We start from the raw sequence: 16488 nt of genomic DNA, 5'->3' as shown, positions 1-16488 counted from the left end.
AGTGGCAATACAGTATACTCATAATATTTAATTTAAGTGCATATTTGCTTTGTTTTCTCACTGTTTACAATTATTCAAGGAAAAAAAAGATGCTTATAGTTAAATATAATTTATGGGGAACAAAAAAGAGCTTTCTGCTCCTGAAACAGCAAAAGTATTTGAAACAAAACTTAGACCGATGTTATTTGAACACTATCAGTGTGATATAATTAGTGTTCTGGACCAAAAGTAACTCAAAGTAACTCAGTTACATAATAAAAAATAAATAAATAAAAAAAAACAGTAATATTGTAATACACATATATTACATTTTTATCCCAGTAACTAGTAATAAAAAATATATTACAAGTTTAAAGTAACTGGCCCAACAATGCTGATAACATAACAATATAAATGAGTTAATATTTGCATATACCTGTGTATATAACCTATTTTCAGGGTGTGTGCCACATTTTAATTCGTATCTATTACTCAGAAAGATGCACCCATAGCAACAGCACTCAGTGAGAGCAAATGTCCGCCAAGCACCAAATATCCTCTTTTCCAGATATTGTAGTTATCTGGATCAATTATCTACATTAATAACCACAGTATGGTTCAAATGTATTGGCACTGCTTGTTTTTCTCCCAAAAAAAAATCCAATGAAATGCACAATCCGGATATGATCCGGATGAAATTTGGTGGGATAATTGAAGAACCAAATCAGAATACCACAGTCAAATTTCATAAAGATCCGTCAATTACGAAGCGAGATATTCATTTCTGAAATTTCCCCAATGATAAATGGGATTTTCAAAATGTTTTCAACCTCATCCAGAACCAGTATATTGTCCCAGATCCCCACCATAATTAAAATGAATCTTAAATGGCATAAGATCTATCTTTGGTAGAAATTTTGTCAAACTTAATTAAGCATTTTTGACGTAATCCTGCAGTAAAAGACAATAAATAAATAAGTGCTAGATGAAAATGATGCTTTATCGCTGTTCATAATCCTAATAATTAATTTTTTTAAAGCATTTTAATGAGACTTTTAACATATTTCTCAGTTACAGTTTAACTGTATTCATTCATTAAATTTAAAACCAATGACAGTACATTTTAGATTGTATTTGTTTATGTGCTCTGTATTAACAAGGAGCGTCAAATGAATAACAATAATAATAATGGATTTATTTAGCGCTTTTTTTCGAGGAGACTCATAGCACGTTCCAGAAACCATTATTTATTCACACCAGTCACTCACGTCAGTCATACCAGTGGTGGTAAGCTACAATGTAGCCACAACTGCCCTGGGGCATGTACTGACTGAAGCGTGGCTGCCATTTCGACCACCAAAAACATTCATGCACAATTCATAGCCATTCATACGAGGCAATGTGGGTAAAGTTGCCCAATGACACAACGACATTGACCTGGATAGAGTGGGATTCAAACCCCCAACACTTTGGTTTCTGGACGACCCACTCTACCACTGATTATTATTTTTCATCATTGTTATTATATGTTATTGTTTATTGGGGTTTTTTGTGCCCATAGAAGACCAAACTGAACAGTTATTGACCACTAAACTGTGTTAGGTGGACAGAAGGATGGATGGATGGATGGATGGACTCACTTTGGAAAAAAGGTCTTCAGGTTCAAATGATTTGTCAGCAACACCTCTCACATCATGTGTAAAACGCTTTGCTTTAAGATGAGAACCTGAGGCCATTCAGCATCTGTGGCTGTCCTCTAATTTCCAATTTGTTGCTTTTTATTTGGCATAAATGGGAAGGTAATAGAAAGGAGCTGATGTTGGGTCTGGAGAAAAGCGTTTAAAATAGACAGTGCAGTCTGTCTGTTGTCACTCTCCCCACCACCACAGTTTCTCACACACACACACACACACACACACACACACACACACACACACACACACACACACACACACACACACACACACACACACACACACACACACACACACACACACACACACACACACACACACACACACACACAAAAGGATGGGGGGGGGGGGTCTGTTCCACCAGCAGCAGGAGAGGCTCCAATTACTGCAGGATGCAGCATCAATTTAAGGGCTAATTATGTGCGTAATGAGCTCACCGTCATGCGTCCGCGCATGACACTGAATCCGCTGCTCTAACGCACCCCTACTCTCTCTCTCTCTCTCCCTCCCCACACACACACACACACACACACACACACACACACACACACACACACACACACACATCACCAGCAGCTAATTAAAAAACTACATGCACCGCAGTGCCTTCATTTGATTCACATCATGGAAATTAATCCTCAGCGCTTTGACGGACACCAAACCCATTGCGTTTTGGTCGCAGCGCCCTTTTCTCTCTCAGCCTCCTGGAAAAAAAAAAAAAAAAAATATATATATATATATATATATATATATATATATGCTCCACCTCTAAAATAACGGGTTTAAAAAGTCCTACATTTCATTCACAGAAAATGAAAAGAATTATCAGATGCAGAAGAAACACGTGCAAATTAACCAAGGATTATCACATTTCAGGACAAAAAACAAGTAAATATTCAACGTGTACCAACTACTGTATTAAATTTAATCACTTAAAAAAGAAAAAAAAGTTTCTCCTTGAGTGAATAGTTCATATTATACAGATTCTTGTCCCATGATGCGTTTGAGTGTCAAGATTGCATTGTCGATCAACGCTGCATTAATTAGGAATATAAAGGTATTAAATGATTGTGATATACTGAATGTTAATTATTGAAACCAGAATGGATTTTTGTTTTTTTCTTTTCTTTTTTTAATGTTTTTGTGACTTAAAAAAAAAATAGTCTTGATTTCAGAATTGTTAAACAATCTAGGGCAGTGTTTTTCAACGTTGGGGTCGGGATCTCATGTGGGGTCGCCTGTAATGTCTAGTAAAATATATACTGGTTAAATTATATATGTTATAATTGTTATTAATGTTTAATTGTATTATTATTTACGACACACAATCTCAAACAAAAGTATTCTATACTTTCACTTTTTCAAATAAAGCACAAAACACAGATGAGGTGGCAGATCTTGTCACTCACCTCGCCAGAAATGTGTGATATAAAAATGGGGTCATGGCCTGAAAAAGGTTGGGAACCACTGATTTAGGGTCACAGAAATGTAATAAATCCTTTATTAGGAATATGAACTCTGAGGAAAAGCAAAATTCATTTTTTTTTTTTTTTATTGAAAACTGGGGACTTGTTTTTAAATTTATTATAGGCCCCTAGCCTATATAATAACAAAATAAACTTGTTTATTGTCGAATACTCTATAGAGTATCATCACATCCACTGTGTTTAAGGCATTTGAAGCTTTAGAGTAGGGGTGTCAATCATATTTTAGTTCAGGGGCCAAATATGGACCAGTTTGATCTTAAGTGGGCCAAAGATTTTAGGTTGGGGAGCAACATTTTTACATCATTGTTCCTTTGTTTTCAATATTGGTTCAATTCACTTAAAAAATATTGTGTTGCTAATTCTTTGTGTAATTTAGAGGAATTTTGTGGAATTGTTGGTGAAAAAGTGTAAGATTTGTGTCATTTATTTCACATTGATCCGCGCTAATGACGAAAATACAAGATTAACGCCCATGACAAGCGTCCAATCACGGAGCAGCTTTCATCACCTCCGTCCAATCAGACGCCGAGGCAGAGGCACAGTGGGCGGAGCCTGAGTGCTCCAGAGAGGGACGGAGAGACGGAGCAGCAGAGGAGGCTTGTTGGGCACGAATGCCACTCGTTGCGCGTCTTTTCTAATTTGGAAAGGTGTATGCAGCGCACGGTCCGATCGCCTTTCGACGAGGAAATCCAGGAGGAGCCGAGACCAATTTTAACTGGGACGACTGGTGAACCCGCATCAGGACAGGTGAAATTCCCAGCAGGCTCCACCGAAGGCCAACGGGATCGATTCAGGGGGAAAATGACTAGCAGTGTCCACTCGGGTAAGGAATACTGCGGATATTTCTCCGACAGATGTGTCAACGAAAGGTTGAAAGTGATTAATGTGTGTGCGTGTGCGCGTGTGTTTTCTTGAAACGAGAGAACAAATAGGCCAGAGATGGTGGCACAGCTGCTGCAGCTGCAGAAATGTTGGCTTAAACGCCTTCCTCTGATATAGTGATCCAACACACAACATCTCACTATTTCTACAATGGAATAACGCAGCATGCATTTATTACTCATTTATTTGCTCTTTTTTTTTTTTTTTTTTTTTTTTTTAAAGAGTATTTTTATTTTTTATTTTTACTTTGGTCAAAACATACAGAGGGCCTGTAGTGAGTTTATTAAATATATATATATATATATATATTTATTGCATAAATTTTTATACATGCGGATTATTAAAATGACGTTATTGAGACTAGAAATGTGCATCTGTTGCATGTAAGGAATTATTTGTAATTTACTACACATTTTGTCTAACGGTTTTTTGTTTTTTTTTTCCTCTATTGATTTTTATTTTTGCTGCATATCAAAATCGTCACATTTAATCTGTCTGCAAGTTTTACTCAGTTTAATTACATTTTTTTATTTAATTCATTTTTGATTTGCCAAAAAAATCGAAACAAATGCTGCTGCATCCATTAAATGTGGCACGATAATGGATCTCCTCGTGAATATTATTTAAAAAATAAAAAAATAAATAAATAGAAATAATGTTCCATGTTTTTGTGTGTTTTTGTAGGTCATGGATGAAGGCCAATGGCGCGCACACCGGGTTTAACTACAACTTGAACTAAGCAGGACGAGCTCTTGGGATATTTTATACTCTTTTTGGATCAAGCTCTTTACATCCAGATATTTACCTGATTATCCAAAAAAAATATAATAACCACAATGAAAACTCAGCCAATCCAGGAGGAAAAGGAACTGTTTTAAAACAACAAAAATCTACATTCAAAAGAAGAAAAGAGAGGATCTACGTTTAAAATATATATATATCTATATAATATTAGAGAAAAGGCGGCGAAATGAAGGAAAAATCCAAGACAGCTGCAAGGACTAGACGAGAAAAGGAGAACAGCGAGTTTTACGAGCTGGCCAAGATGTTGCCTTTACCTTCAGCCATCACTTCACAGCTCGATAAGGCCTCCATCATCAGGCTGACAACAAGTTATCTGAAGATGAGGATCGTTTTCCCTCAGGGTGAGAGTGGGGACAACTCTGCTGTGTCCATTTCCTCAAGTTTGAGTTCATTTTTATGTCAGGATTTGTTTAAAAAAAGAAGGGAAAAAAAAACAAGTAAATTGGTTTTTAGAAAGCTGGGGGGGAAGGATATATATAATCAGTATTTTCTATTTTTTCGCGACGTGTAATAGAATTGTATTTATTTGTTTGCAAATATCCATTTATTGACATATTTCCAAAATGAACTAAAGCCATGTTTTACTCAATAACATTTTAACTGGTGTATTTAAGGCGCATTAAAGGCTAATTACAGCCATCCCTTTGTTGATCTTTCTGTGGAGACGTTTTCGCAGACGCATTTGCGCTCGTCGTGATTTCAGTGTGTCCAAATGAGGTGATCAGTCTCTGCAGGCTTCTCTGATGGCGTGACTGAGGACAGGACTCACCAATTACACGCACGTGAAAAGGCCCCGCAAAGGCTCCTAATCACCCGGAGCCATGTGAGCTGAACCTCGACCGGCCTCTCCGGTGGAAGGAACACATTCTACCAATGATCTGCCATGAAATCAAATCGTAATCACACGTGTTGGATGCTGTAAAGTCGGGTTTGGGCGACGTAAGAAGAATAAAAAAACAACAGGAAACGGAGGGGAAAACATGTATTTTAGAGGCCACATGGATATATTTTATTATTGTACCATTTACGCACGAAGGGATCTATTAACTATTTGTTTTCTGCTTATATTTTTATATTAGTTAAATATCGATAAAGATGCAGTTTATTCTACTTTATTGAGTGTTATTCTTATGTTAATTGGAAGCAAAAGAGACAGATATGTCTGACTTAAAAAATAAAATAAGGAAGCATCGCATTTTTATTTTATTATTTTTTTAATACATTTTGAGGACACAAAAAAAAACGATTATTTTTTCTCGTCTTTTTTCTCTTATAATAATAATAATAATAATAATACATTAATTTTGCAATATTAGTGTGCGATATGAATAAATGTTGGTGTTAAACCTCAAGTAATTTAAAAAAAAAAAAAAAAAAAAAAACGTCTTTTTTCCCCGTGTGCTTATACATGTTTTAAAAGTATCTTTAATTTTTACAAAAATGCAAGAAAAAAATAATTTGAAATTATTTAAAAATGATATGTAATGCCGTTTGTTATTGGTAGGCCTATAAATAAGTAACACAACCAGTATTTTCCTATTATCGCAGGTCTTGGAGAGGCCTGGGGTCACGCAAGCCGGACTCGATCTTTGGATAAAATCGGACGTGAGTTAGGATCCCATCTGCTGCAGGTCTGTTGTTATCTATTATTGTATTTACATGTGTATACAATGACGTGACGGGTGTGTGTGTGTTTGCATCTGCAGACGTTGGACGGCTTCATCTTCGTGGTTGCTCCGGATGGGAAGATCATGTACATTTCTGAAACCGCGTCGGTCCATTTAGGACTCTCTCAGGTCCGTTTGACATGATTTGGATTGTGTTTATTAATGCCGCGGCCGTAAAATTACCAGAGTTCTTTTCAACAGGTAGAGTTGACTGGGAACAGCATTTATGAATACGTCCATCCTGCAGACCACGATGAGATGACCGCGGTCCTCACGCCACACCAGCCCTATCACTCACATTTTGTCCAAGGTAAAGCAACGTGTGCGTTGATCGTGTCCTGTGAATACAGTTGTTGCATTAGTCTGGTGTATAATGCGCTTAACGCTGCGGGTGTCCGTGCGCACGGATGGCTTGATTTAAACCTGTCTGTATCCTAATTTGCTCTGTGCGTATTTTTACGCATGTTTAAAAAAAAAAAAAAAAAAATGCGTAAAAGCGCACTCCCACCCAAAGTTTTTAGAATTAAATTTCACGTTTATTTTGTATTTTCGGAGTAAAAAAAAATATATTATTATAAAAACATATATATTAAAAAAAAAAAAAACATGTGTGTCCTCCATCAGAGTATGAAGCGGAGCGCTCTTTCTTTTTACGGATGAAATGTGTGCTGGCAAAAAGAAACGCAGGTCTGACCAGCGGTGGATACAAGGTGCGTAATGACGCGTCACCGCATGTGAAAAACCACGTTTGTTGTTGTTGTTGTTTTTTTTTTGTTTTATTTTACACATTAATTCATAATTAATAAATGTCAGTGGTTAAAATTGTTGACTGGGTTTGTTGTAAATCTGAAGTTGTAAAGTGGTATATTCTGTTTTATTTTATGCAGGATAAAAACTGAAAATTCAATGTTTATGATCTTCAGATAAGAAATCTGAAACATCAAGTGGATGAAGTAAAAAAAAAAAAAAATATATATATATATATATAGTTTAACAGACCGGATAATGTATTAGTAGTGATAAGATTTAATTATTGAATGACAACAGGTGTGTCAAACTCGAGGCTCATGGGTCTAATCTGGCCCATGTGAGCAACTCAGCCCACATGGTGATTTTGCACACATAGTAAAACTAGCAGGAAATTAAATTGGGAAAATAAACCTGAGATACAGAAAATAAATTGAAATGGCAAAAATACTTAAGTCAGTGAATAGAAACTCTGAACTGAATAGAAGATATGTTTTACTTATTTGTTAAAAGCTGTCATTTATTGATCTTTCAGATAAAATCAAAATATACACTATTATGCTGTTTTTTATATATAATAATGTGAGTATGAATGAAATATATAAATTGTAAAAGTGTCCATAGCGTTATGATAACATTGGGTTCTTCATTGTTCGTGTGAATGGTTTCCATCAGGTGATTCACTGCAGTGGCTACCTGAAGATTCGTCAGTACAGTTTGGACATTTCTCCCTTTGAGGGTTGCTACCAGAACGTAGGGTTAGTGGCTGTCGGCCACTCTCTGCCACCCAGCGCTGTGACGGAGATCAAACTGCACAGCAACATGTTCATGTTCAGAGCCAGTTTGGACATGAAGCTCATCTTTTTAGACTCTCGGTACAGAGAAATCCTCAGTTTGCTTGAATTTCAGTTTACTTTAAGATTTAAGCAAAAAAAGAAATAAGCAGACATCACTTTTCATATTCCTGACTCCCTCTCCAGGGTTGCTGAGCTGACAGGCTACGAGCCCCAGGACCTCATAGAGAAAACTCTGTACCATCACGTTCACGGCTGCGACATCTTCCACCTTCGCTGTGCACATCACCTCTGTGAGTCCCAGGCTTCCACAAGCTCCTTTACCTCCTGCTTGTCAAACAGTAACTCCTCAGCCAACGCATGTTGACGATCAAACAAGCCACATCCTCTCACATTGAACGTGTGCATGGCGTTAAATATGTTAATCTCTACTGTCTGTGCTTTTCTTTCATCTTCCTTCAGTGCTGGTAAAAGGCCAAGTTACCACTAAGTATTACCGTTTCCTGGCCAAGCACGGCGGCTGGGTGTGGGTCCAGAGTTACGCTACGATAGTGCACAACAGCCGATCCTCAAGACCTCATTGTATTGTCAGCGTCAACTATGTCCTAACGTGAGTGTCATTAAAGATTTTTACCCTAAACATGTTGCTGAAGCTATAGAAAAAAAAAAAGGTTTTGCTTTTTTGTCAGTTGGTCAGCATATGTTTGAAGAAGCGTCTCATGGCGAATCCTCAAAAAGAAGCTTCCTATTTAGCTATTGAGTTGTAAATAATATCATTTCTCTATGATCCTCACTTGGAGCACCCTTTGTATCGTTCCATCTCCTTGTCTCCTGGAGACATCCTCGTATTTATCCCTCTGTTGCCTCTCTCTGCAAATCCACCCAATGCTGTTACCGCAGGCAGTTGCGTGTTGTGAGAGCACAAAGCACACTAAGGCCCTTTGAGACGGCAAAGACAAACATCAGGGTTCAACCCCATCAAAAAACCTCTACTGTCACCATCGATCTGCGAGCCGAGGAAAGCGAAATCGATCACACAGGGAACTAGGAATCAATAGCTATTTCATAGATGTACCACATGTTGGATTTTCCTTGTTAGGTTTGGTTGATCCACACAATGTCTTCTGTGTGTTCGTGCATGCGATGGAGAGTTTGTGTGAGTCTTGGCCTCCGATCACGCATTCGGTTGCACTCCAAGTATTGATTTCTTCAATGCAGTGAGAGGAAAACAAAGTAACTACATTAAAATGACGGTGAATTTCCAAGAACATAATGAGGACTAACGCAGAATTATCCAAGGGTTCACTTGCACTAGATAGCGTATCACCTCGCTATGCTAGTGTTTTAACTGAAAAATATTCAATAAATAAATCATTCTAAGTGGTTGCCGCTGGTGCGTTCGAGACACGAGGTGCTCTGACATTGACCCTGAGGTGGAATTCGGCTAACACAGCTGAGTTTGCACAAAGGCCCAGCATTATTGGATCAGACGCAAGTCAGTCAGGGCACAGATAGGACGCCAGCAACCAGCCACCACAACTATACCTGAGAGCAAACAAGCCTCACACTGTGCACCGGTTATCTAAACATGGCCTTTCTCCCCCCAAGGTGTTGTACATAAAGAATGGGTCAGGTTTTGAGTCAAATTAAAGAGGCTGGTTGTATGGGGTCAAAGATGGGTCACAAAGTTTAAAATGCTATAGGAGGCTACTATTACATACCTTTGATGTGATAAGTTAAGAAAGGGCTCATGTTTGCTGAACACGACACAGGAGCCTTTTTATTCCCCCAACCGTGGCACCTGGATGCAGGTCAGCCACAGGACAGTAGGGTATCATTTCAAAGATAGGGCACAATTTGCATGCATATTTATATATAGATTCAGTCTCTCACACATACACATAGTAAAACTATTTTCCAGTAGATATTCACATGAGGGATGGAGCACCTATCCACACGTTTGTATTGTGGCTGTATTCTGGTAACAGCTGTTTGGCAGTAAATATTCACTTTGAGCAGAGGGAATAGATCAGCTTCACCTCGTCTATATATTGATAGTCAAACAATGTCCGCCAAGCAATTTATACACCATCTCAAACGCGAATATGTGTTAAATGTCCCATGTAATGCAACACACTTTAAATTTCACATTTCTATTTCATTTTTTTTAGTTTAAAGGAAATATGTATGCATTAATCCAACCTAGAATTATTAACTCATAACTATTTTTATGGTAAAACAATTTCTACTTTCAATGCCTTCCACTTAATACAAGTTAAATTGGGGCTGGAGGTTGTCCCACTTTATACTGGGGACAGAGTTGGTTACACCCTGAACAGGTTGCCAGTCCATCATAGAATTGACATGCAGGGGAAATCATGAGCCCGCACATTTTTACCTCAAATTATAGTTAAAAAGCTCAAATGAACCTGACTCGGTATACACCACATTAAACACACTTTATATTCTACTTACTGGTTTAATGAATTCCATAGCGATTTCTGTGTCTCTGTGCTTTTGGCATTATAAGATGCATTTTTGAATCAGCAGTAATGGTTAGAAAATGACAACACTGGGAGAAGCGCACTAGTTCAATGTTTACAGTTACATTTTGCCTTTTTTGATTCATCAATGTTAACATTTTTAGATTTGAGCAACTTTATATTTTAATGTGTTTTTACATTGTTTTCTGAAAATCTACCAGTAGTGTGCACCATTGTGTGTATTCTAAAAATGTACATTTATGTACAGTATATATCCTGTGTATATCATATTCTTATTTCGTATATCAGCCGATATATCAGCGATCGACTGACATAGTTTATTGGCAGATACATCGGATTCCGGCTCTTTAAAAACCCCCAATAGCGACATCGACCCTAAAAATCCCATATTAGACCCATAAAGTAAAATTGGACGCAGTTTTAGAAAGCTGATGTCTGCACAGTGTTGAAAATCACTGACATTATTGACAAAGATCCATTAGGACACTAAGTCAGCGATTCTCAACTGGTGGGTCACAGACAGCTGGTCAAAAATAAATAAATACATAATGTCTCATGTTGGACTTGTCTTTTATTTTGAAAGAAACTTTTCTTTTGACAGGCACGCTGTGAAATGCTTGTTGCACAGGAAAATATATAGATTTGTTTAGAAAAAAAAGATTATACTGTATGTGTGTGTTTTCAACAGCTATTTTTGAAAAACTAAATTTGGTTGGTTGAAAAAAAAAAAAGAAAAAAAAGTGAAACGCGATCTAACGACCGTGACAAAATGTCAGTCCCAGGATGAGACCAGCTGAGAACCACTGATCTAAGTTGATTGTTTTCAATTTAAATCGAGCTTTGTGGCAACACTTTGACACGCTTTTTTGTGTTTGTGAAAAGAGACACGGAGTACAAAGGAATGCAGTTGTCCTTAGACCAAATGAGCCCCACAAAGCCAGCCTTTCCTTATGCTGATAACCACAGTGAAGACAGAAAAAGCACCAAGTCACGCCTGACTCAGTCCAAGGCCAAAGCCAGGGTATCCCCATACCCACAGGTAAGAGTTTCCTTTTAAAGACAAGTCATAGAATGTTGACTTGTTGCATGTTTGATAGAAAATCCAATATATTCACGACTTGTTTCTTTGTAGCAATTCTCAGCGTTCAATCAAGATCGCTCAGAGTCAGACCAAGAGAGCCAATGGGGAGGGAGCCCGCTGACAGACTCCACCTCTCCCCAGCTGTTAGACCCCAGCGAGGCTGCAGAGGCATCCTGTGCTTACAGACTTTACCCAGATTCAGGCTCTCTGTGCTACGGCCTCGGCTTATCAGAAGATGACCTCGCCCATGCTCAGGCACATCCTCACAGCACCACCTGCGACCGCGTTCGATGCCAAAGTGGCCGCTACTTCCTGGGGACCCCGCAGTCGGGGAGGGAGATGTGGTGGGACACCACACGGTCGGTGCTATCACTGCCAAAATTCTCAGTGGAGAACAGTGAGGGTTATGAAATCACATCCTACCATGGCGCCATTCACGGTGAGGTGTTAGGGTTGAGCATGGAACCATCTGTCTCTGAGAATAGTTCTGAACTTGATTTTCCTGGTAGCTGTTATCCAAATGTTATTAAGGGATATAGCAAGTTGTTTACAGCGTCTCTTGCCAAAGGGTCGATTGCTACCATCTGTTCAAAAATTGCCTGCAATTTAAAGCCAAGTTATTCCACATCTCACATCATCAAATAGTGAAACTCCCCCTTCCTCTTAATGCCAAGATGTCAGGCACAGTTTCTGCTCGATAAATGTAGAAAAACTGTCCAGTGGTTATTGGTTGGTTTGGCATGAAATGTAACACTTCATCTGTCCCTACAGGTCGGGGTCACTGGGATGAAGACAGTGTAGGGAGTTCACCAAATGGAGGTGGATCTACTAGTGATTCAGGTGAGTGTTACCACGGAGACCAGTTCAAAGTGAGCCCTCGCGAGCCCAGCAAGATGGAAAGCCTGATACGCGCCACACAGCAAATGATCAAAGAGGAAGAGAGCCGCTTGCAGCATCACAAAGCACCACCGCTGGATGTCCCAGGCCTCGCCAAAAACCTCAGTCCCTGCTTCACTTCGTCTCTGACTACTCACTCTCAACTTACTATGCCCAGCGTGGTGTGTCGTGGCCCTGGAGCTCCGAGCATCGACCTCCCTACTGAACGCCTTCACCACAGGGACAGCATCAAAGTGGGCGTCCCCCACGACAATGACGAAAACACAACCAGCCCTGCTTCTTTGTCCCGTCTCAGCAGCCCCAGCTCGGATGGACTCCCAAGGTCTGCGGGCGTGCCTCTCACCAAAGACTATATGCACACAGATCTGTCCCCTCACCCCGCACACCCCCAGGGAAGTCCGCTGCTCTATGCTGCTCAGGAGAGGCAGCCACTGGACAGGCAGGCAGCCTACGCTTTGACCGGGTACTCCCTGGAGCACCTGTATGACCCCGAGAACTTGCGGAGCTACTCTGGCCTGACCTGTGGAGGAGTGCAGTATGACGTTGCACCTCATGTTAGAATGCAGGCTGAGCAGATTCAAGCACACAAGACAACCTCCGTTATCATAACCAATGGGAGCTGACGATATCTCATGCAGATCAGTCCTGCTATGAGGATGGAATGAATGAGCAACGTAGACTGGGTTCTTGACAAAATGTGAACTGACACTGGGACCCAGTTGTTGGATGGTGACGAAACAGAGGCGATTCATTGAGCACAACGAGTTCGTCAGGCCCTCATATCATTTCCTTCCGTTGTCACCAGAGGAAACCGCAGACTAGAGTGCAGGAAGTTACGTCTGACGTGCTAGCTGACACAGGACGAGGGTGTTTTCTTAATGCGGTGGACTCTCCTCCCTCCTCACAAGGGCTGGCTAAACATCAATCCAGCATTTCTGTCCCAGACCTTTCATCCCTCGTTGACCGTGTAAGTTAATCTGTTCTGGACAAGATTTCCAAAGGCAGTAAGAACTTATCTTGTTCCATTTCCCTTTCAGCTGAAACTCAATGGCGCATAATGGACAGGCCAGAATTTCACTGTTGTAAGATGTCAATGTTCCCTTCTATTTATTTGTCAGTGGGCTGTTTTCTGTACGTGTGTCTTTTTTCTGTTGGGGTAGGAAGTTTTACTGGTGTCATTAAACTTCTTTGGGTGTTTGGGTCATTACAATGGACAAGACAACAGGCTAATTAAATGAAGTGATAATACAGATAATATGACTTTAGTTCATTTAAATGATGATCAGATAAAACAAGGTGTGACACTCTTGTTGAGATTGCAAAGATGACTTCCTTTTACCACCGTTAGCATATGTAGTGTATGCTGTTAAAAGTATTTGTGGATTCCAAATAAAGGTTTTAAGCTGTTGATGTCACGGCTAAAATATTACAGCAGGTCTGAGCCCAATGAAAAGTTTAATGTCTTCAGTTCACAATTCTGGTTAATTTATGCTGTAAATATCACAGTTTGAGGACTTTTTGAGCAAGACGTGACAAAATTATTTATTAGTTTGTTCAAAAGTTATTCTAAATCTAAATACAGTTGGAAACAAACAACTATTGTCCGTGTTGATTTTTGTGATAAAGTACACACACACACACAGCTCCCTTGGAGAAATGAGATGCACATTTAGTAGAAATATTAATAATCTAATATAAAATTAATTGTACATTCCAATTAAAAATGATACTAAAATAAGTTTTATTGCATTCAGAAAAAGCATCTAATCCAATGTAACATTTTTTAATTAATTTTAAAATCCACTTTTAAAAATGTATAAAAAGATGACATTGTGAGAATAACATAGAAAAGAAGAGGAAAATAGATACAAACCAAAAGGCCCTGAACAAAGCGTTCTAACAGGACACTTCTCACTGAGTAGTGAGCACTTGCAGCCCCACGTTTCTGCTGTTGGACTCCCACATTTAGCCACTCTGACCTCTGCTCGCAGGCAATTTCTCTGCCGTACATTTAAATGCAGACTAAGTTATTCACGCGTCACTGTGAAACTGGAGCGAGGAGCTAGACACACACTGACCCGACTATATGTGAAAACTATAGCTGAAAACGGCTTACATCTAGGGCTGCTCGACGATAGAAAAAATTATAATCACGACTGAAATTATGATTATTCAAACGATTATTTGTCGACCAAAAAGTTATTTATTTTTTGTACAAAAAAAAAAAACATGAATTATATTCTTTAAACATAAATAAAATACTTCACACACTAAAATCAATACGTTCACTTTTGCACAAAACAAAACACTTCTTGCACGTGATGTGTCTTTGCTCTAGGTCTTCATCATCAAACCCAAAGTGTTTAATATGAGAGAATTTGACTTGCAAAGCGTTTTTGCTGCCTTTCTAATGCCATATTTCAAAACCACTAGCAACAACTTACCTCGTGTTGGCCTGCAGGCTAGCTTTAGCTTTGAGAGGGGCGGGGCGGAGGGGAGGAGCTTGCATATGCGTAGATTAAACAACTCAAAGTTAGTATTAATAACATGTGTGTGCCAAACTTTATTATTTGTAGATGTCCGAAATAGTGGGTTTGTTTTATTTAGCGAATAAAACAAATGTTGGGGGAAAAAAAATAAGAATAATAATAATTACATGTAATTATCGGTTTTTTTTCTTGATTGTTATTTTGTAATCGTTGGGTGTAATAATCAAAATTGTAATCAGATTTCAATTAATTGAGCAGCTCTACTTACATCACAGTGTGTCTGTATGAAAAGATGGAAGATTACTGTTTATTTATTGCTGGAGTGCCTTAATAACCAAACTCTTTCAACTGTAGGGGTTTTGCCTGAAGTGTGTCCAAACACTGGGCCTTTTGCCCAGACTTTGCAAATATCTTAGCTACAAATTGCTAACTACATCATTGAACCGTATACAGGATCCTCCCTGCCTTAGCTCAGTCTGCACAAAGAAAACCATTACTGTGTCCGAGACTGAATGCTCCTGGCTTACGTGCAAGCAAAGAAAAGGTCAACATATTTTCACATTTTGTGGCAAAACCAGACCATGGAAATCCCAAGAAGCATCTCTGCAAAACATGACCTCAGACACCAAAGAGTTCATTATATATAAACAATGGGTCCGAGAAGTGATTTCTACCTCATCACAATTACTATCATAGCACAATGAGTGTTAAAAGGACCGTAAATACACAACTTAGATATAGCTCACTGACCCCACAAGCCCAAAGGTCTAGCCCATTAATTCTCCTTTGCCAGCACACATCCACTACTTCAGTCAATCTCTAAACTTCTAGTAGGACACCGGAATATGTGGAGTAACCTCCCTCACACTCATAAAACATTCGATTGAGAAACCTTTCAGAAATTAAATTGAGAAGACCATGTGTTCAGACCAACATCCTTCAAAATCCCATTTAGAAATCTGATATTTGTTTTTAATCAATGATGCAAAATGCTCTTACCGTTTATGGAAACATGTAAAGCCGCTGCGGTTAATGAAAAGGTCTTATACTTGATTGGTTTGCAGTTGTTGTTGTGGACAGATGACGCTAGCCTTAACATCCTGCTCATCTTCACAGGCTAAGAAAAACAAAGCATATTTAAGGCTCTGAACATATTTTGCTGTTCCAAGTATGCTATCAGCAGGTTTAAAATCTGGTTTAAGAACCATAATTAACTTGGTTTGCTCGCATTAACAAAGTGTCCAGAAAACCCTGGAAGAAGCAGCATCATTAATGTCATCTCCATGAAGTAGACAGGGATTACGTTCCCTTTTCCCCTAATCTTTCAGTATTCATGTTTAAAAAAAATACAAAATACAATTTTTTTTAATTGAAGATGTTATTATGAACTGTATTTGAGCTTCATAACAAATCTCACAGCACAGAAGATAAAAATGGGTTTTATTACATAAGTGAACAGAATC

General features: G+C 38.8%; 1 protein-coding gene across 2 annotated transcripts; it reads left to right on the top strand.

Moving 5' to 3' along the window:
- Window positions 1-3739: 3739 nt before the first annotated feature.
- LOC114457955 (single-minded homolog 1-like) lies at window positions 3740-14064 on the top strand. 2 transcript variants are annotated; one of them, XM_028440135.1, is made up of 12 exons: window positions 3740-3983; window positions 4727-5187; window positions 6395-6477; window positions 6553-6642; window positions 6715-6823; window positions 7138-7223; window positions 7936-8135; window positions 8241-8347; window positions 8517-8664; window positions 11441-11597; window positions 11691-12078; window positions 12411-14064. In XM_028440135.1, exons 2-12 carry the CDS (start codon window positions 5013-5015, stop codon window positions 13157-13159), a joined length of 2292 nt encoding a protein of 763 aa, XP_028295936.1. In that variant the 5' UTR covers window positions 3740-3983; window positions 4727-5012; the 3' UTR covers window positions 13160-14064. The 2 variants fall into 2 exon arrangements, with proteins under 2 accessions (XP_028295936.1, XP_028295937.1); XM_028440136.1 differs by lacking the exons at window positions 3740-3983; window positions 4727-5187; window positions 6395-6477 and having other exon boundaries at window positions 6618-6642; window positions 6719-6823.
- Window positions 14065-16488: the final 2424 nt, after the last annotated feature.

This window comes from Gouania willdenowi, chromosome 24, assembly GCF_900634775.1.
Source record: "Gouania willdenowi chromosome 24, fGouWil2.1, whole genome shotgun sequence".
Lineage (NCBI taxonomy): Eukaryota > Metazoa > Chordata > Actinopteri > Blenniiformes > Gobiesocidae > Gouania > Gouania willdenowi.
The sequence above is the reverse complement of the archived record's forward strand: the minus strand, read 5'-3'. Positions and strand labels throughout refer to the sequence as shown.

Coding starts and splice junctions, on each gene's coding strand:
- LOC114457955 (XM_028440135.1), top strand. CDS start 5,013: ATGAAGGAAAAATCCAAGACAGCTGCAAGGACTAGACGAGAAAAGGAG. Junction 6,643..6,714: donor TCCATTTAGGACTCTCTCAG/GTCCGTTTGACA, acceptor TCTTTTCAACAG/GTAGAGTTGACTGGGAACAG. Junction 11,598..11,690: donor GGGTATCCCCATACCCACAG/GTAAGAGTTTCC, acceptor GTTTCTTTGTAG/CAATTCTCAGCGTTCAATCA.